General features: G+C 43.3%; 1 protein-coding gene across 1 annotated transcript in view; it reads right to left on the minus strand.

Moving 5' to 3' along the window:
- Positions 1-22,072, minus strand: part of ANKFN1 (ankyrin repeat and fibronectin type III domain containing 1) — a 133,514-nt gene that overhangs the window by 12,549 nt on the left and 98,893 nt on the right. The window contains exons 13-15 of the mRNA XM_042453477.1: positions 19,801-19,948; positions 14,409-14,577; positions 6,852-7,018 (exon numbers count right to left, since the gene is read on the minus strand). Coding sequence (XP_042309411.1) covers positions 6,852-7,018; positions 14,409-14,577; positions 19,801-19,948 — 484 coding nt within the window. The remainder of the gene's footprint in view (positions 1-6,851; positions 7,019-14,408; positions 14,578-19,800; positions 19,949-22,072) is intronic.

Here is a 22,072-nt window from a genome sequence, read left to right on the forward strand (position 1 = left end):
GGATGAGTGACACCTGGCTGAATGAAACTACGTGTGAAAGGGATCTAGGAGTCCAAGTAGACCACAAGTTGAACATGAGTGAACAGTGTGATGCGGCAGCTAAAAAGGCCAATGCTATTTTAGGCTGCATCAATAGAAGTATAGTGTCTAGATCAAGAGAAGTAATAGTGCCACTGTATTCTGCTCTGGTCAGGCCCCACCTGGAATATTGTGTCCAGTTCTGGGCACCACAATTCAAAAAGGACATTGAGAAACTGGAACGTGTCCAGAGGAGGGCGACTAAAATGGTGAAAGGTCTGGAAACCTTGCCCTATGAGGAACGACTCAGGGAGCTGGGGATGTTTAGCCTGGAGAAGAGAAGGTTAAGAGGTGATATGATAGCCCTGTTTAAATATTTGAAAGGATGTCATATTGAGGAGGGAGCAAGCTTGTTTTCTGCTGCTCCAGAGAACAGGACCCGGAACAAAAGATGCAAGCTACAGGAAAAGAGATTCCACCTCAACATTAGGAAGAACTTCCTGACAGTAAGGGCTGTTCGACAGTGGAACACATTCCCTCGGAGTGTAGTGGAGTCTCCTTCCTTGGAGGTCTTTAAACAGAAGCTGGATGGCCATCTGTTGGGGATGCTTTGATTTGGATTTCCTGCATGGCAGGGGGTTGGACTGGATGGCCCTAGTGGTCTCTTCCAACTCTATGATTCTATGATCTTTACCCAATCTAAAACCTCAGGGCAGATTATAAGGCAAAACCTCACATTCTTAGCTAAATGTTTTTTTTTGTCCCCCCCCCCTCCTACAAACAAAAAGTTTCTCTAAGTGAGAGTAGTATGAAACATTTTGATGACCTATTACTTGATGGACAACTCTTCCAGCCATCCCAAATGATTGGTATCTAACCTAGCCCAATTTTGAAAAACACAAATAAATGGGTCTAAGATCTAGCCTAAAGTTTCACTAGAAGCCAAAATGACAAATGTAGGCAATTGTACTTTGGACATATCATGAGAGGACATGGCTGATTAGAAAATGTGATGATGTTAGGCAAAGTGGAAGCATATAGGAAAAGAAGAGAACCACAGTACAGATGGATTTACTCAATCAAGGAAGCCAGAGTCTTGAGTTGGCAAGAAATGAGCCAGGCTATTAATAACAAAGCATCTTAGAGATCTTACACTCATATGATAAGTGGAAGCTGAATTGACAACAATTAACAATAGCAACTAGCCCCAAAGCTTCACCAATAAAGGAATATGCATGAAACAGTCTGTTTCTGCCATAACCCTAGATACCTGGAACATAACAGAGGGATCTAGCAATATGAACATTAATATTATTTGCTTTTAAAAAAAGATAAAGTAATTTTTGTCTAAGGTATGCATTGCCATCTTCAGTTACTAGGTGGCAGACTTCCCTTAGCAGGGCAAACAAATTAGCAGTTAAGCCAGGCAGTTCCAATGGGCCAGAGAGAGGATAGAGAAAACAATTCTGGTTCAATTGTTGCTTTATTCTGCAGAGATTCTGAACTGTTGAGAGAGAAGGTCCATCTGCCTGGTAAAAGGCAGTGAAGCATGAGCATAGAACAAGCCTGAAGAAGCACTGAGGGGAGTAGAATAGTAAAAAGGTTGGGGGACAAAGAGCAGAGGGAAAGAGAAAGAGTACCAGGGAGGAATGGAAGAGAGATAATCTATATAAGTGAGTTGCAGGACAGAAAGAACACCTGGGTGAGTAAAGTGTGTATGTGTGTGAAGAGCTTTTGGCACCATGGGAAGGAAGGAACAGCAGAGGTGGTGAGTGAGTGAAGAGAAGAAGACTGCTTGCATTAGTGGGTGAAGAGAGGGAAAGAGAATTGTGATAAAATAATTACTTTGGGATTGGCCAAGTAAAGCTGAGTTTGCAATTACATTTTATATTATATGCACAGTAAGAAGAGCACCTATGTGCATGAGAGGGAAACAGCACCAGGGTCAGGGTATAAGGCTGTTCTATCTTAAGCAAAGGTGGGTATCTATGCTTGTATTTAAGAGAAAACAACTGGAGTCCTTTGGCTTTGTCGCCAACACGCTTCTAACAGAACTTCATAGTAAAAGCACAGTCATGTGTGCTATGCTTCTTAAGAGTGTCTAACACATTACTGTACATATCAAGTCTAATTTAATTGCAAATTCATCTCCAGACAGTCTACATTTTTTAGTTATTCCCCAAATAATTATTTCTCCACTGTTCATTTGCCTGTTTTAGACACAATGTACCTTATCTCCTATAAATGTATTTATATTTACTTTCTGGTTGTTCTCCAGTTCTCATTTCAGAACAGCTTTTATGGACTCCCTTCACTCTTTACAATGTTTGGTTTGTGTAGAGACTTCAGCACTGTCTTAGATCTAGGATCATACAAATGCTCTTGTGGTTTTGCGGTCACTGCTGAAGACGGTGGTATGTGGTTGGGCTGATTTGTTGGGGGCTTTTTTTTTTTTTTGGCCAAAAGGTAGAATACAGCTGTTTTTAATTTAAGAAGGAACCTGACAAGTCTAATACACTGTCACCATAATTTGGTATAAAAACCTGTGGTTTAAAGAAATTCTGCTGTATTTTCATCAGTTACAGACAGTCATGAAACCTGGAGCCTCAAACTTTTGTCTTTATGAAATTTAGGCTGAGACTGCAATAAGGCCCCTTTGTAGGGTTTCCTAGTATTTTCTATTTTATTATTTTAAATTTTCTTGTTGTCCCTATAAATCATGTTATATGATCGCTGTGCCTTGTCACCTTTTATAGGGGACATGCATGATTTCTAATTTTGTAATTATTGCCAATGTTTTTGGCCTGGGATTAGTTTTCAGTAATAAGGAGAAAATTGCTTGCTGTTCATCTCTCTCAAAGTCTCCGCTTTGCTTGTTGGAGTGCCCAGCATGTTATAAAAACAGTGGTTGGGAACAAGGAAATTGCTCTGTGGATTGTAAAATAGATGGGAGGATTTAGATTCAAGGTTAGAAAGAAAATAAGTGTCCACTGAAACAAAGTGCCTGTAGATGACAATTAGCTGATATGGGTACAAACAGATTAACAAAATCAAATTGTTAAAATTGTTGCTCAAGGTTGCATTAGAGAGATGGCTCACTTTCAGTCATATGCCCCAAGTTATTACTTACCTTATGAACTAAAAATATCATGGCGTTGGACTGCAAATTGCGCAAGGACTGACATTAAGGGCAGCTGCCTCAAGCAACAAAAAATATCTTGTAATATAAAGTATGTTGGCATCAGTAGTTTGTGTGGAGAAAAACATCTGGCTATATTCCAAGAAAAAATTGAAAACCAGCATTCTTGAACCCTGCCATGCAAAAAGTCTCATGAAGACTGAGCATGCTTAGGGGCTACAGAATGTTACAAGCCTTTGGAGGGAAGAAACAAAAGGGGAAAGACAGATGGGGCAGAGCACCCATCCTACATGGCAGCATTTGGTTATGGGTCCCACTTGCATTTCTTACAGTTGATTGTGCCTTGATACACCAATAATTTGCCTCAACCTTTGTAAATCTACTGTTAAATCGCCAGAAGTATGGCCAAATTCACAAAGGTAACAGGGATTTGGCAGGTTGTGGTGAGTCCCCAAAGTAGCAACAGCAACACAGTGGGTTTGTTTACACAATGCAACAATCCACAGATCCTCTGCCCTCCTTCCCAATTTCTTTCTCCTCCCTCTCCTCCTTTCACAGTAGATCAATTGTAGGCCCATTCCTGTAGAAAGGCAGATATTCTGGCAGAAAAAAATTCTTTATCCACAGCTGCCTACTCAAGTAAAGTCCAAGTTAGGGAAGTGGGCCCTGAACTGGCTCTTGATACCACAGGTTTTCTTCCTAACCCATACTTCCACACTGGAAAAAGTGAGAGCCCAAATTGTGCATGGATCCATAAGTGTACATGCAACATTGGTTTCAGTTCATACTGTGCAGCATCACATGAAGAAGTAATCCTTGGAGCCTTATTGCATGAGAAAAGAAAGCCAAAATGGAGCCAGAGAGAAGCAGCTTTCTTCTTGGATCTGGGCATACTTCCCAAGGGAGACAGTTGTAAAAGTGTGCCTTTTGCCAAATGGATTTTTCCAGTGAGACAAAAGACATGTTTTTACAACATTTCCATTGGGAAGAAAATGGAAGTGCTTCAACAGCATGTGGAGAGGCAAAGAGAACGCCACTTCTTTCTCACTTTATTCCAGTATTCTTTTCTCACACAGTAAAGCTCTTGGTAGCTTTCAGTGAGCATTTCTGCCTCTTTGGAGTTCTAAGTAGCTGAACAGAAGTAGGAATCCCCAAGTCTGGATGCCGAGGTGCCATGTGGTAACCTCTGAAGTAGCTTCTCTGTGGCACCCTTGTGTCTGAACTCAGTTTAGAGAAATGGTTGGTGAGGAGGAGCATGTTACCTAGTTGGTATGTGGCAAATGCAAGAAGCAAAAAGACCATTCCTACCAGGAGGATTGTCAGGTAGGATGTGAGTAACAGAGTTAACTCTAGGTCATTAAATTCTTACTCATCAGCTCCACTTGTGCCTTAAAGTCAAAAGGCCCTCTCCTAAAGTTTTTCATTGCCAGATTTATTCAGAGGAATCTTGCTATTGCCTTCCTTTTGGGATGAAATTATGTGATTTACTGGGTCTCCACAGCCAAGTGGGGATTCAAACCCCTGTCTCCTAGAGTCACAGTCCAACACTCGTTCCATTACATCATGCTGCGGTTTATCACATGGGGCTTTTTGCAGCTCAGATCTGGGGTGACTCCTGGTTCAGCTATGCGAATTCACATTATAATGTGAATGTTTTGTCACACCTGGTTGCCCTTCCGTTGCCCTTCCGAATCGAGGGGGAATCGAATCCAAGGCAAGTCACGTGATGCGGATTCATGCAAAGCGGAGTGAGTGCAAATTGCATTACCACACCGTTGCATACCATGTGGATTCAACTATTTGAATTGGGATCCTTGTGCATGCTCAGTGGGGCTCTGGATGCTGTCCTCCTTCCCTGCCCTCTCCTTAGCTGTCATCCTTCATTGGGCTAAAGGAGCAGTCAGGGGATGATGGGATAGGTCGCAGGGGGTCACTGGAGCCAGGATCGGGCTGAAGGAGCAGGGGATGATGGGATAGTCACACGGTGGCAGAGAAGATGAGATGGCATGAAGGAGGAGGAGGGGGATGAAGGAGCAGGAAGCAGGGGGCTAAGGGGGGCGACATCAGAGTGATCTTCCACACCAGACCAATTCGAAGTGAAATCGAAGTGAGCTTGAAAGCGAATTCTGTGAATTCACTTTTTTCCAATTTCACCAAAATGAGGAGTCACTTTGGAATCACTGCGGAAGCGCCACGGAAGGAGAGCCCACAGAAAGGAATCTCATCTGATAACACATTCACGTTATGATGTGAATCCGCATTGTTGGACCCGCAGTCACCCCGGTTCTGAGCTGCAAAATCTCCAAAAAGCTCTGTGTCATAAACACTACTGACTCCTATTAGCTCCTCTACCACTTGGTTTTTTGCAAGGTTTGCCTTGTGGTTCACAACACTGACACTAACATGGCCTGCGTCCAGGCAGCATTCACTTTGGCCCATTACAGACGGGCACCCTAGGACGGACTCAGTCCGTGCTAGGGTTAGAAAGGGGCGTCTCTTCCAGACACCCCTAACCCTAGCACAGACTGAGTCCGTACGAAATGGTGGCGGCCGTTCCACACGGCCGCTGCCATCTTGACATAGCGGATGCGCTGCGTCTGCACGTCGCGCCCCAGAAATGACGCCGCGAGTGCGCGCTTCGGCACTTGTGGCGTCTTCCGGGGTGCAGGAAGGAGTGCGATTTTTGCACTCCTTCTTTGCAGCATCCGGGAACTGTGCCATTTGGCTGCTATGGTTCCCGGACGCTGCAACCGGCAGCGGCGCGAGACTGCCCCTTCTGGGCGGTCTGTAACGCGCCTCTATTTCAGCTATCGGAAATAGCTACTGGAGTGTGGATCATTCAGCAAAGTTTCTGCTTGTAGTCCGTATGGGTAAGATCTGCATCATGCAACCTTGACAAGACAGGGCCAGCCAAAGACTATGAGATTGAAAATCTAAGACTGCAAGCTAAGGAGCATACTTCTGCGTAGACACTGCAGTTTAAAGAGAATTTCCATTAATCTAATGAGCATGAGGGCATAACTCACTGAGACAATCTCCTGTGTAAGCCCCATTGAACAGATCTGAGCAAGAGCACCAGTCCTACAGATTTAATGGGTCATACACAGGAGAAATTACTGGTGGTTTGTACCTCACGATGGACATTTGTCACTCACTCTGTTGCGTTTCATGGTTCCCAGATTCTGCTACCTAACAGTGCTGCTTCAGATTACCTCATGGTATGACCACCTCTGTCAAAAGAAATAGAGAGGTTTTGTTTTTGTGTATATGTGTGTGTGTGTGTGTGTCTGTGTGTGTGTCTGTGTCTGGGGGGTGTTTTTCATTTCAGACTGACAGCTGGGTGCAAGGGGGAGGTTTCACATCAAAGAAGAAAGGCTGTGATACAGACTCCATTGCAGCACTCAGCTTTTGCTCATATTAGAAGGGAATGGGTTTTATAACCCAAGTGACACACTTCTCTATAAAATTCCAGTGTAACTGTCATATGATTTTATCCATGAAATTCTCTCAGAAAGCAAGCAACCCAGGGAAGGGGGGAGGGAAGAGCTGCGGAGTGGCTACTTCATAAAACCCAAATTGTACTTTGACACTAAACGTCTTTATGCTGTGCCTTGCCCAACAATTCTCCATTTAGGTTCCAAATTACAGCTCTTGCTAGAAATCACCTTTGACTAGTCAGAAAACAGACGGTTACCTGTATGTAATCTAGGACTTGCTGGTGTCTTTGTTTAGCTGCAGCGACTTCACTGTCTGAAATTGCTTCCCTTAGGGACTGCTGGGTGCTCAGAAAATCTAGCTCTATGACAGCAGAAAGGCGGCAATACAGACTAATAAATTTCTCCTTGTAACTGCAAAAATGAACTGCGGAGACAACAAAGCACAGAAGCAAGTGTGTTAGATGGGGGTCTCTCAAAATACCTACCTTCCCGAGACGCTCAATACAGATAAATCACCATTGCTTGCATTTATTCCACAAACCAGAGTATGCCCTAATTCCCCACTACCACCAATTCTCTCAATCTTACTTTTAATACAACATGTGGTGCCTTTTTGTCCAACAGGGTTATTGCACCTGAATATAACACACTACTATAGGTGTTTAATAAGAATAGCACATATCATTCTTACAATTCTCACTGTTGTGAATAGTTCATTTTGTATGCATTTGGGTTCTGCATAGAAATGTCACAGATCTAATACCAGTTACACACTCTATTGCAGTTCCCTCCTCTTCATATTAGTATATCTGCCTGTATAGAATAAAGTTTCATGCACTGGAAAAAGGATAAAGGAGGGGGTTAGCCAGTGGTAGTAACTCATCTAGGTGCCAGAAAGGGGTACCAACCTACTCAGTGGCAGCAAGAATGGACCCACGAGTGCATGACAGGTGCAACAGATGCTTATTGATGAGCAAATGTCTTGGATAGTACACCTGTCAGCTGCACACCTGATGTGTACAAGAGAAGTGCTACGTGGCCACTTCTAGGCTGTACCCATATATATGTGGCCATTGGTTCAGTTGTACTGTTGCTACATCCCTCTCAGGTTCAGTGTGAACCGAATTCATCCCTCTGAAGACACATTATTCTTGGTTAAAGACAATACAGTATAACCAAGGACTAGGAAACCTGTGGCCCCCCAGATGTTGTTGGACTCCCATCAGCCCCAGCCAGCACAACCAGTAGGAGTTGCATCCAATATAATCTGGAGTAGTTCTTAACCCTTGGTATAACTTTGTAGGTGTTATGTGCTGCCTATCACACTACACTCTTAAAATGTTGCTATTCCACTTTAACTGCTCTGGCTGCCTCCTGTTGCATTCTGGGACTTGTAGTTTAGGAAGAGGCATTTAGAATATTCAGCAAGAGAACTCTTAGGCCTCATGGAACTACAAACCCGAAAATGTAACAGGACACAGTCAGAACAGTTAAAGTGGAATAGCAATGCTTTAAGGGTGTGTAGTGTGATAATTTCCTAATCCACACTTGGGTACAAGAGCCCTTATCAACACAAACTAAAGACCTTATCATATGGAGCCTTACCATGGGTAAAACGTTCCTGAACTGTTTCAGAAGCATGAATGTGTGGTCGTGGGTCATGCTTCTCAAACATCATTGAGGCATCCTGCTTTTCTTCAGTTGTCAAAGCGGAATAACAGAAGATCCCATTATTAAAAAAATGGCTTCTTCGCAAACACTTCATTCATGGGAGAGAAGTGGGATGCCTCAATGATGTTTGAGAAGAATGATGGACAATCACACTATGCTTCTGAAACAGTTCAGGAATGGTTTGCAAGCATTTTACCCACGGTAAGTACCTCCATTTGATAAGGTCCTAAGATATTGCTCAGTGTTATCTTGGGAAGCTGATGGGTTGAGGCTACAAATGAGAATACTTCCCCTTTGCTAGAATGCAAAACAAACACAGCCGAGCACATGAGCAAAGATTAACATATTTGGAGCCACCACAGAGCTGACAAACATGTTATTTTTTGATCACATGCATTGTGGTTTTTGCCATTCTGAGAAGGGAAAGGTATTCTCATTTGTGAGTTGAGAACAGGAATACAGATAATGACCTCATCCCATGTTGTCATTTGTCCATCTAACTTGAAGGCTTCTATTCCACCTGGCAGCACCATTCTAGACACTGAGTTAGAAGTCTTTTCTAGCACCCGATACCTAATATTTTCTTAAAGTTGAGATTTTTAGAAACTGCAAGATATGATCCCTTCCTTTCATGCCCCTCAAGCAATGGTGGCTGGTGGTTCTCATGGCAGTCGGCAGTGAATTTGTGCCAGGTGTTAGCTTAAATATTAAAGGAGTTCTCCAAGGTGCTGGACCTATGTCAAAAATAAGATTTAGAACCTTAGTGAAAAGATCCCAGAGCACATTCACTGTCATCAGCTGCCACTGTCCCAAAGTCTTTTTGGACATTCATAAGATACCAATCTAATCACCAACCATTTTGCATTTCACACAGATATTGGTCAAAGTTTTGCTCTCTCAATGTTTGACATGCTGTTTGGTGGCACAGTCAGCCCTCCATATCTACAAGAGTCCTGGAACCAAGCTCTAGCAGATACCTTGGGCCCACTGTATTGTGTTGCACTTGTGGATGGTTACTTCCCGCATCCCTTCCACCCATATTCTTTTAAAACAGATGCATGGTAGTTAGGGATGGGTAGATTTGTCAGTTTTGCTTTCTCTCACATTCAAATTATGTGAATTTCAGAAAAATCTAGTCAACAGTGAATTGAAACAAAATTCTCACCCTTTTGAAAGGGATAGGCAATGCTGTCAGTTTCACTTTCTCCAGCATTTCAGTGCTGTGAATGCTGGTAAGTGTTGATCGGAATAAAATGAAATGAAATTCCCACCTATCCTTAGTTGGAGCATGGTGAATGCACTCTTACTACTGGAAGCATTCCTTAAAGGAGAGAAGGACATATATTGTGCAGGGTTATACTACTCCCCCCTTCTGCCACAAAAATGATGGCCCCCAGGTCCTAATGATGGCTCCCTCCACTTTCTTTTTGCCACACCTAATATTATTGAAGTTAATGGTCACATTTAAAAGAATATCCAGTCTTACTCCCAAAACCTGTTGTTGTTGTTATGTGCATTGAAGTCATTTCCAATTTATGGCAACCCTAAGGCAACTCTGTCACAGAGTTTGCTTGGTAAGGTTCAACAGAAGGGCGTTGCCATTGCTATCCTCTGCAGCTGAGAGAGTTTAACTTGCCCAAGGTCATCTAGTGGTTTTCCATGGCTGAGGGGGGATTTGAACCTTGGTATCCAGAGTCATAGTCCAATGCTCAAACCATTACACCATGCTATCAGATAATATTCCCGTTGCATTCTGCTTGATAAAAAATTCCATGCCATTAGAAAATGCACAAAGTTTCAAATGTACATATGCCGGCCCATTTTAAAAAAATAAAAACCCTCCACTTTACCTATTATCATTATCATCATTATTCCCCACCTTTTCGGGGTTCGGAGATTCATAACAACTTACAAAAATTAAAACAGAATTAAATACTATTATTAGTTTTGAACCCACTCCCCCTAGAGTCAATCAATCAATAGAATGGTTAACATTTTAAAAACATATCCATCAGTGAGCAAGAAATATGAGCAGGTTAGCACAATTATTAAAAGCTTCTTTTGCACACATAGGCGGTTCCCAAAGGACTATAACCAATTTATATATCTTTCTGAACACAGATTTTCAATTCTTAACAATCAAGGTATTACTCTCCCTTTCATGGATCTGGAAAAAAGGCAAGGGTTGGGAAGCAGAACAAGAGAAGCAACAGAAGGGTTGCCAGATTCTCTTTTTATCAGGGCTGCTTTTACAAATGGGATCCTACCAGATCTATGTCCTTTTGCACATGGACTAGACAGTCACACTGTTTCTTGACATTTTTTTCCATAATGTTGGTGATTGGTGAACTAACCTTTAACCCAACATGGCAACTCATGAAAGGTCTGATTGATATAGACATGTTCAGTAATCTTCCTCAACTTCGGTAAACTTTCCTTAACTTTCCTGTAAGGTTTCCTGGATGGGGAGGGGATATATTCTTTTAAAACCCTGCCAGGGCTTTTGTTGTGTGCCTAGCCAAGCTCAGTTATGGGTTAGCTTTAATAAGTCTTTGTTGTGTTATTGTTGTGTGCCTTCAAGTTGGTTCTGATTCATGGGGTTTTCTTGGCAAGATTTGTACAGAGGACGTTTGCCATTTCCTTTCCCTGAGGCTGAAAGCATGTCACTTGCCCAAGGTCTTCCGGTGGGTTTCATGGTTATGCTAGGAATCAAACCCTGATCTCCAGAGTGCAGTCCAACATTCAGACCACTATGCCTTACTGGCTGGATGGGGAGGGGATATTTTTTTAAAAAATTCTGGCAGACCTAGTTGACCATAAATGATGGTGAAACCAATAAATCTGAGATGTCATATTTATAGATGTGGTACATCTAAGAAAACCCTATGAAATTCATGAGGGTCACTATAAGTCGACAGGTGATTTAAAGGCACATGCACACACCATGGGAAGCAACATTACTTTTTAAATTCTCTAAAATCCTATCATCTGTCTGCAGCCTGGAGACAAAAATCTCTATATCTGATTCTGATAATGTGTTTATTTTAAATTGGAATCAAAACTGTATATGTATTTTTGTCAATAAGATTACTGGCAGGCTGGGCTGAGCCCACAAAAGTCTGAAAATGGAGGAGGAAGCCCTGGCTAGCTCCTTCTCTTTCAACAGGGATAGCTGCTGTATTAGTCTTTTGACTGACATGTGGTCTAACAGCTTACCCCATGCCTGTGGCACTATTAGTAAAATTACAGCTGCTGTTTCAGTTTCAGAACTGAAGCGTCTAGCTTCTGTGGTTGGAAGCCAGGCTCTTAATGTTACTATAACAAATGTTACTTCAGTGTAGCCCCTTTGTGGTTTCACAATTATAGATCCGGTAGCCACCAACTAATGGGGAGTGGAAGCTTCCAATATTTGGGAGGTGAATCACAGCCATTTTATGGGCACTGGGGAGAAACGTGTAATAAATCAGACAGAAAATGGCCCCTGCTCTGGGGCATGCAATCAGTTACTTTTTGTTGGGGAAGTAAAATTGAGCTTTTATTGGAATTCTCCCCACAGTCCCGCAACATAAATTTACAGCAGTGAGACAAATGAGCAAAGTCTGCTGAATCCTCATTGTGGACAACAACACTGTTCTGCTGTCTTCAAAGCTTGCACTAATCTAAGTATGATGCTCCATCTCTGGTCATGATCTTCAGAGCTTGGAGAAGTTACTGTTAGGGACTACAACCCACAGAATTCCTCCGTTGTATTTCATAACAGTAACAGAAACAGTGGAGTTTATCAGACAAGGGGAATTGGAAGTATAAGCCGATGGCAATCTGAACGCAATCATGGAGTTTAATGTTATTGCATGATAGACCACCACATGCAAATTCGGACAATGGGAAGTCAGTCCGAATGCAATCATGTGGTTTCACTTTATTGCGTGATAGACTGCCACATTCAAATTCGGGCAATGATATGCTATTTTTGGGCAATGGGGAGCCAGTTCAAATGCAATGTGTATTCACGTAATTGCACGTAACTAGCGACTTTAAGTGAATGCGTTCTGGCCCCACTTTCTTTTCATCCAAATTTAAGAGAAATTCCTCCTGTTTGATAAACTCCAGTATTCTCCAAGCTCTTGGGGGATTTGTAGGAGGACTTAGTTAAAAGAAGTCCCATGGTTGCCTGCTTTGCATGCACCCCAGTTTAAGTCTTGATTTTTACAAGGATGATAAATGTTCTACAATGATAACAATCCTGTGGGGAAGACTGCCATCAGATGTTGATTTTTGGTACTGTGAGGGTGACAGTCAAGTTAGGATAAAAGCTCATAATTATCTGGGGTACAGATGAGAATAACAGCCTTGCTTTACCAGCAAAAATCCAGCAAGAGTACTGGTAGGCAAGGTTTGAAGGGCAGAGAGAACTGAATGACATGGGGGGTGGTGAGGGAATAAAAGGCTAATGAAAAAACATCACCGATGAGCAGAGCTGAGTTACTTTAGCATTGGAAGGACCTGATTTTTATGTATTGTGAATGTGTACTTATGCATTTGCTTGCATTTATGTTTAATGTCTACACTCTACCCTGATGTCATTTTGCAGAGAATTTATATTTTACAAATGAAAAATGCACTGGATATCAAGGGAGGAGGAACAGAATGGGTGGTTGGATCTTAATATCTGCATTTCAGTGACAGAGAGTCTGAGCTTGATTATATACATAACCTATGTATGTATGTATATATGTATGTATCTTACATGGTCTATCACTGAGTCATGCAATCTGCATTGCAATCACGATAGTTCTACTGTAGGCAGTGCTAGTGCTGATCTTCCTTTGTTTTACTGTTCTTGCAAAAAAAAAAAAAGTTCAAGTTGTGTTCTTACATCTTGTGGGGTGGAGTGCAATGCTCTGTCCATTCAGTTCTGCCTGGCCACAGGGTTTCCAGGCACACCAGCCTTTTCGAAAAGTCTGCCTTGTGCTCCTTTGGCCATTTAGTGGGTGGGGGCAGAGTGTGTGTGCGTGTGGGTGCTCAGGAACCAGCTAGATGCTTTTCTGCATCCATGAGTGATTAGCAGTTCTTCCCCACCAGGGTAGTTACTGGATGTTCAAGAATAGCATCTCTTGAATATCCAGTGAGTGCCCTGGTGGGGGAGAACTGCTATTCACTCATGGATGCAGAGTGACGAGGATCTTTTCTTCCCCCTCCCAGGTGTCCTGTCCCTGGTCCCAGTCATTCAGTGCAGCAGGCTTGCAGAGCAGTGGGGGGCAGTGCACATGGAACTAAAGGATAGCTCCTTGCACAAGGATTATAAAAGCATACATGCACACAAAAAATGTGTCTATGTCACCAACAGTATTCTAGCTACAGCCTACTCTGTAATCTCTCTTTTTAGTATCTCAAGTAGTTTTTGGATATGTGAGGGAGAAGTGAACTAAGCAAACCCATACTAAAATAAATCAATGATCCACCTAGCACAGCATATAGCGTGACAGGGGGGGCCTAACATGCCAGTTGACCACTTGTTGCACACTTTTGAAAAAAAAATGCAGGATTTATTGTTCAAAACTGGAATTTGGTGAATTTTCAATATTTGATTAAAAGGGTGTTGATGTTAGAAATGTTGGCTTCAAATCTGGTTGTGGTTGGTATAAGCGTTGTGTGCTTAATTCTGAATGTTAGGGTAATTGGGTACATCAAATTCTGTCCTGTGTGGTCACTGAGAAAAAGTGAGATCCAGTTGTGAAGAGCGTCTTTTCCTACAGTAATTTAAAGACAAAAGCACTGTTAAGACAGTGTGGATCATTTTGCTTCCACTGAACAATGCCTAGCATGTCCCTTTCAGTAGGGCTTATTCTATCTGCTTATGGTAAAAAGTTGCTTGTTGCTTGAGATAACTTCTGGCTTTTGCATTCCAATAGTTATGACCTAGAGCATGTAATCTGGTAGCTATACCTCTTCTATTCCTTGTCTGTAGTCAGACAGAGAGTAAGAAATTGGAAAAAAAGTTGTTGCCAAGAAATCATCACGTGATTTATTGACTCTCCTCTGGGATGGGGGGAGGCAAAGGCTGGAAGGGAACAGATACAACTTTGTGATTTTTATTATAAGGCAACTGGGCTAATATTTCTAGGTGAAACAAGGTAGTATACCGAGTTCAAACATCTGAAGAGGGAGGTTAAGGAATCCTGAGTGCGGGGTGTAAGGGTTATTCTGTCCTGGGGCAGTGCAGACGTCGTCTGAGGGAGGGAGCAAGAGAAGAAAGGACACATTGTGACCCAGTTCCAACACCTCCTGTGTGTACAGACGGAAGAGCTTAGCCTGCAGAGGGACACGCACAGAGAAGAAATGGGGGTGGGGGGAAAGAGAAGGGGAGGCAAGAGTTACAACGCTGTATTTATATCAACACCCCCCCACACACACACACATTGGTGTAAAGCATTTAGAGCAAAGTTGCATAACACTAAGACTGGCGTTTATTATAAAACATAAATATATATGTGTGTGCGTGCCTGTCTCTCTCTCTCTCTCTGTGTTAATTTTACTTCATAAAATAAAGATTTAAAGCTGTAATGTTCCATTAGAACACACACACCCAGTAAAACACACACACACACACCCTTCCCACCCCCCAGAAAATAACATTTATGTTTCTTATTAGCCAGAAAACGATCACACTCCATGAGCTTTTCAAGATTATGATTGTATAATTATGTGAAAACAAGAAAATGAATTCAATTAAAAACCTTTAACATTCAATTTAGGAGCTGGTTAGCAAAGCTGTGCAGCCTCCCCAGCCCGTCTTTTTGGCTGCCTACTTTCCTCCCCCAGCCACCCTTAGCCTGTCACCAAATGGGGCAATGAAAGAGATTTAATAAGTCATAATGGAAAAAAAATTAAATCAAATGGCCCCAGTGTATATTTGAGCAAAATCTACTTTGATCCAAAATTAAGGTGTGGGATCAGTTTTGGCTATGTCTAACCTTGTTGCCTTTTCCAAATGAGATACCTTTTTTCAGTATAACAACCACTTAGGAAAAAGAAAGAAAACTTGGCTCATTTCAGATAAGCACGAACACATAGGTGTACATCTCAGAAGAAGATTCCTGAAGAGAAATCCTGACTTTTATGTACAAGAGAGTGCTGCCCAGAATATGCATGTTTCAAAACAAAGAAGGCCACATAAATCTTTTAAAGCACTAATTGGGATACTGTGGTCCTCTGAGCATTAGATTCAAACTCACATCAACCATAGTGTGCATGCCAGTGGACAGGGATGATGTGAGTTGTAGTACAACAATATCTAGAATGCAATTTACCAGCCATATTCTAATTATGAAGTGCATAGGATTTTATGTCAGCTTATATCACCAATAGGATTCCAGACAAAGAAGATTATCGCACTGCGTTCTGAGGACAGTTCCATATCATCACGTGATGAAAACGTTCCTGGAACGGATATTCCGCATTAGAAATCAAAACTGATCAGAACGGGATCAGAACGGCAGTTTACTCGTCAACTGCGATCCTTTTGGCTTGAAAAACCCATTCTCAGGAAGAGGTTTGTAACTTGTATTAAGTTTTGTTGGGCTGTTCTTCTGATGCGTCGCCTCTCAGTGGTTGGACGGCTCGGGAGAGGCGCTGCCCCCGGAAAGAGGGAAAAGGGAGCTTGGGCCATGGAGCTCGCCTCTCTGAGTCCCTCGGCTTACTGAAATCCCTCACCTCCCTTCCCCATAGGAATCAATCCAAAAACGGAGTTTTAAAAGACAGTGAGCCCTATGGGTCTTCATCTGGGGGGAGCAGAGGATGCTTGGCTATGGGGTTGTCCTGCCATTCTCTCCTTCTCTCCTCTTTCCCCATAGGAATCAATCCAAAAACGAGTTTTAAAAGAGCAGTGAGCCCTATGGTCTTCATCTGGGGGGGGGGGCAGAGGATACTGGCTATGGGATTGTCTGCCATCTCTCTCTCTCCCTCTTTCCCCATGGAAAGAATCCAAAAGGAGTTTAAAATCTCTCCCCGATGCAGACCCAAAAGGCTCTCCTCTGCTCCTTTTAAACTCAGTTTTTGGATTGATTTCTATGGGGAAGGGAGGTGGGGGATTTCAGTTAGCCTAGGGACTCTGGCCGGGAGATGCTTCTCGCGCTCACTGAGAAGTCTTCCCTCCGAAGATTCTCTTGGGAGGGAAGGAAGGCAAGCCCCTATAAAACGTGGGGTTCATATGCTGGCATATGTTTGAGAAAATGGATAAAACCTATGTAACTTGATGGGCCAAGGGCAGAGTCCCCTCCTTGGCAGCCTGGGCTTAAGGGAGCTCCACGGGGTCCCTTCAAGCGGAGGGAAGGGAGGGACTGGGCCAAGGGCAGAGCCCCGGCAGCCATAGCAGCTCTTTAAACCGGTTAGAAAAGAAGAGTCCTCTGCTGTCATCCCATTTCCCCTTTTGGCAGCTTGACACCCTTTTGCTTCTGTGTGTGTGCATGTAATGTGTGCCTTCAGGTTGTGAGCTTCCCTCCCCGCTTTAACTCTTGTCTGGCTCTTGCTATGGAATTCTGGGAGTTGTTTGCTTGCTTTTCGTGGTGCTCCAAACAGAGGAGCTTTTGTGGTTCCCTCTTTGAGGGAAGAGGAGAAGGTCCTGGGCATCCCTGCCATCCCTGCCTCCTGCAGGCTGCAAGCACAGGAGCCCCGCTGGACTGACACCAGAGGCCCCCCGCAGAAGCGCCAGACCCTCTCCCTCTTGCTCTCTGCCCTGGTCCCTCTTCCTTGGGGAAGGAGGAGCTCCATGGAGGTCCCTTCAAGCCGAAGGAAAGCAAGTTGCCAGGGGGGGACTGGGCCAGGGCAGAGCCCCGGCAGCCCTAGCAGCTTTTAACCGGTTAGAAAAGAAGAGTCCTCTGCTGTCATCCCATTTCCCCTTTTGGCAGCTTGACACCCTTTTGCTCCTGTGTGTGTGCATGTAATGTGTGCCTTCAGGTTGTGAGCTTCCCTCCCCGCTTAACTCTTGTCTGGCTCTTTGCTATGGAATTCTGGAGTTTTTTGCTTGCTTTTGTGTGGTGCTCCAAACAGAGGAGCTTTTGTTGGTTCCTCCTGGAGGGAAGGAGGAGAAGGTCCTGGGCATCCCTGCCTCCTGCTTGTGACAGCACAGGAGCCCCACTGGACATGACACTAGAGACCCCCGAGAAGCAGCCAGACCCTCTCCCTCTTGCTCTCGCTCTGGGTCTCTTCTTTCCCTCTCTTTCCCGCTTTCCTCTTCTCTTCCTTGTCCCACCTTTCCTCCCTTTCCTCCCTTCCTCCCTCCTTCTTTCCCCCCTCACACACACACACCTTCCCTCACTGCCGCGCTCGCCTCCTGCTCCCTGCCTCCCTGCCTGTCATTCTTTCAGCCAATCAGAAGACAGGGAATGAGGGAACGGATTTGAGAACGGATAAGAATACCGCACACACTTCTCTTGGAACGTTTTCATCACGTTTCGCTCTCTGGGAACACATTCAGAACACATTCAAATCGCGTCCCTCCTGGAACACATTTGGAACACATTTAAGCGTTCTGAGAACCCGATTGGAACACATACGTGCGTATTCTCAAATGCGTTCCGTTCTCATCACATGATCAGAACGTTCTCAGAACGCAGTGCGATAATCTCCAAAATGTCAGCAAGGGAGCAAGAGGTAGTTCTGAGGGACACATTGAGAATGTGTCTTCATGTGCCCTTGTCATTTGAACTTGGTCTGTGGATAGTGTAGCCAAGAAGTGGTTTTGATTTATACAAAAAACTGTAATGAATGTAGAGGAAGTGTAGCCTAAGTACAGTTCCTTTCAACCCTAGTCAGCACAGGTGAAGCTGATGGGAGACAGTATCTGGAAAGCCACAAATTGGATAGAATCTAGTCTCTGGATCAGTATAGTTGTAGTCCTATGTAAATAGCATGAACAATGTTGGAAAGTGGGATCATACTTTTTAATCTCCAATAGCAATAGCAAGTACATTTCTATATCTTTTATCAGTGAACTAGCACTCTCTAAGTGGTTTACAATGTGTAAACCAATTGCCCCCCAATAAGCTGGGTACTCATTTAACTGATCTACAAAAGGATGGAATGCTGGGTGGACCTCGGAGCCCTCCTCTAGGATCTTACAACATTGTGGCTGCAGTACCGCCATTTAACCACTGCGCCACCAGGGCTCCTCCACAGAATGACCAGCTTTCCTGTACATTGCCTACAAGTTCAAGCTGTATGCATGAAGTTTTCTTCTGAGCTATATATCTATACACATTGGGCAGCATGTTGTGCTAGTACTCACAAGTAGGTATGCAAGCTCCATCCATGCAGGGAGGTCAGGAGGAACATGGAGGTTAGTAGACACAATCAATGAATTTGATGAATTTAATGAATAACAGTAATAAAAGCTTACTGTGGTCTGCTTTTGACAAAACTCTGTTTTGTGAAAAACTTGAAGATGAACATTAAAAGAAAAACAACCATGCTTTTTCTCTTTCCCTGTGGACTGATTTACTGACACATATCATATCATCTACAAAAGGCTGTTGTCTCTGTAAACACATAAGCTACATTTCCACAAATATTTTCTATAATGGAATGGATATATGTCATCAGATAATGTTCCTGATTCAGGAGGCTGTGTAAACAGTGAAACATTGACCACTAGACATGTTTGCTTCAAGCCTGTTTGCTCTCAGATATCACAGCTGAACTGGAATGCATAACAGACTCATAAAATACCATGTATATAAAGCTGTCTGTCTGTCTGTCTGGTCTCTGTCTGTCTGTCTATCACTGTTGTTGTTGTGTGTCTTTAAGTTGCTTCTGAGTTATGGCGAACCTAAGGTGAATGTATCATGAGGTATTCTTGGCAAGATTTTTTCAGAGGAGGTTTGCCATTGCCTTCCCCTGAGAGAGAGAGAGAGAGAGAGAGAGAGAGAGAGAGAGCGTGTGTGTGTGTGTGTGTGTGTGTGTGTGTGTATGTGTGTGTGTGTGTGTGTGTGTATATATATATATATATATATATATTTCCTGTGGCTCAGTGAAATGTTCTTGCACATGGAAGACTAGGGACCTGGATGTACATAGAAGAAATCACAGGACTGACTCACTGGAAACCAGTGCCCAGCAAACATAACCTCAAACAACATTTCACTCAGAAGCCAATCCTAAATTAGCTTAGCCCCTTGTGAAAGGCCACTACTTTTGACAGTGGGAATTACAACCATGCATGCAGTAAACTCTTATGCTAGGCTTTCACCTTGGGCTCAGAGTGTAGTTCAGAGCAGCATGATGAAAGCATGCATTGCCAACCTAGGCATGAAGTCCATAATAGAGCCTTCCTGCATCCTTTCTATAAGGAGCAAAATGCAGACGTCCTAAATAAGCAGAACACTCCTGGCAAACAAAATTGATCTTGAATCTGTCCTAGACTGTTGAAGCAAATGGAGGAGGTGGGGGAGGAAAACCATATAAAATCAGATAGTATTCCTTCAAATCACCCTAACCATTTGGAATGAACAGGGGTGTAAGCATCACAACACATAATACCTGTCGCAGAGGTAGATTGATCTGTTTAAGGAGAGCTTTCATTGCCATCTGGAGCTCAAAGAACAGTCGAGTTGGGCACTCTGCAGAATGATCCATATTTTCCATAGATTCTGAGCCAGAAAGGCTTTGGATCCAGTCCCACTCCTCTCTGTATACAGAGTGAGGTTAAAATTAGAAATATAACAAAGGTTCACAGCACAAGGAAGAATTTACTGTATGTATGTTTGGGCTCTGTTCAGGTTTTCATTCTCAGATAGTAAAATTCTCTAAACTTACAACAGGCCCAATTGTTTGTAGTTAAAAAAAGGGCCGGCTTTCTGATTTCATTCTCTTTGAGCATACACATCAAGATGAAGACTTCTTTACTAATATCTGCCCCCCCCCCAAACACACGCCTTTGAAATATTTCAGCTTTCTTTGACATGTGGGCTGTTCCATGTTTCTATAATTTTTTAACACACATGCCTTGGGCTACAGTGGCATTTTTCCAGAGGGGTTCAATTTTCTCATCAGGCATTTCTAGTGCTGAATATAGGCAGTGAAAATTGTTTGGGTTTTGCTAGACATGTTTTCTTTCTCTTTCTTTATTTTCCCTTTCTACTTGTGGGAGGATAAGGTAGCTTTGCCTATGACTGTATGGAGAAGAGGTGAGGCAAGGGTACATTTTGGCAGCGGACTAGGCCTGACCTTATTTAAAGGCAAGGCCGGGGTGGGGTGGGGACATCATGGGGTCAGAAGAAGTGAAGGCCCATTCAGTAACCCAGAATTTTTTATCCTCATTCATTTGTAGTTTTTATAGTCATACACACAAACCCCTGATCCAGAATATGGAAAGTTACCTTTTAAATGCATTTTGTTCCATTATTCACTGCAAAGTAGCTCTTTGCTATTATGAAATCAACCAATCTGTTACAGTACATGTTGTGCCATTTACTGCTTTGGCATTAATTTCTGTTAACATTTTGAGACCTCTTCCCCCTCAGATTGACTAAAGAATGAATGGAGTAAAAGCTTGGAAAATTCTTCTCAACATGTCTATTAAAATGCCCACGCAAAATAACTTTTGAAAATAGCTAGAAACCATTCATTGTTACTCCAATAAAGCAACTTTACTCTTACTCATTAAATTATTTTTTGAATGTGGAATCATTAAAACTTGTGTTATCTGAAAAAGTGACACAGTGATGACTCCATGGAAGAGGATGCTAAACCCTTGGACAGGAAGACATGGGTTTAAGAGAGGTTGGGGGCATCCTGGAGGCTTAATGTTCCCTTGTGAGAGCAAGAAAATGAACAGACTCCACAGCAGGGGGAGTCCTCCATTTAGCTGGAGGCCTGGGGTCTAGAAGCTCAGGCTTCCCAAATGGGCAGTGTAGGATGCAAGGGTTTTGCTTTGTTTTGTATTCTTATGCAGGAAGGCTCCTCTCTCTGCCACAGTTACAAGCGACAGCCTTACTTGTGATTTCCAAGCGCTAACATGATCTAGCTAGTCACTAGATGGATGGAGGCAAATTGGAGTTCCATCCCAGAGGCAGCACAACATCTCTCCCAGACACCAGCCCTTTGTCACATGCTAGCACAGCTACTAGTACTCTCAGTCCTCAGCCTCATAACCTTCCAACAGTCCTAATCTGACAGGTTCAATCCTCTGACATTCCACTTTTTCAGTTGGTTTTAACATGTCCTAGTTTCTCTCTTTTCCTCCCAGTTTCCTCCTTACTTTACATACTAGAAACTGAGTTCAAAGGGCAAATGTAGCTTGCACTCAATTAACTCAGCAGAGGAGGAGAAAGAGGGGTGTAGTAAAAGCCATCCCACTAGCAGCCACCTGCATGGAGCAGTGCTGGGCAAGGACCAGTGGCATCACTAGGGGAGTGTGGGGAGTCCAAGTTCACCCCCTCTCTGCTGCCCACCATTTTACTCATGAGTAAGCCAGAGCCCAGCAGGGAGGGAACATGCCCAGAGCACCCCGATTTACTCATGTGTAAAATGGGGCCTGGAAGGGAGGGAGAGTGCCCAGAGCAGCCCCCACACACAAACATACACACCATGCTCCATTTTACTCATGAGTAAACTGGCTCTTGGCTGCAAGGTGAGTGGGTATGCCCCTTTTGGCCCACCTCCTGCACCAGGTGACGTCCTGGACAGTAATGCCATTGGCAAGGACCAGAATCCTTTTTGTGGTGTAACTGTTAAAATTACTTGTATAGTTAAAAGACAATTGTGACTTTACAATTTAAGTGTGCCTTGTACCTCAGGCCAGTGGTTTGTA

The sequence above is a fragment of the Sceloporus undulatus genome, chromosome 2, assembly GCF_019175285.1.
Source record: "Sceloporus undulatus isolate JIND9_A2432 ecotype Alabama chromosome 2, SceUnd_v1.1, whole genome shotgun sequence".
NCBI classification, from domain to species: domain Eukaryota; kingdom Metazoa; phylum Chordata; class Lepidosauria; order Squamata; family Phrynosomatidae; genus Sceloporus; species Sceloporus undulatus.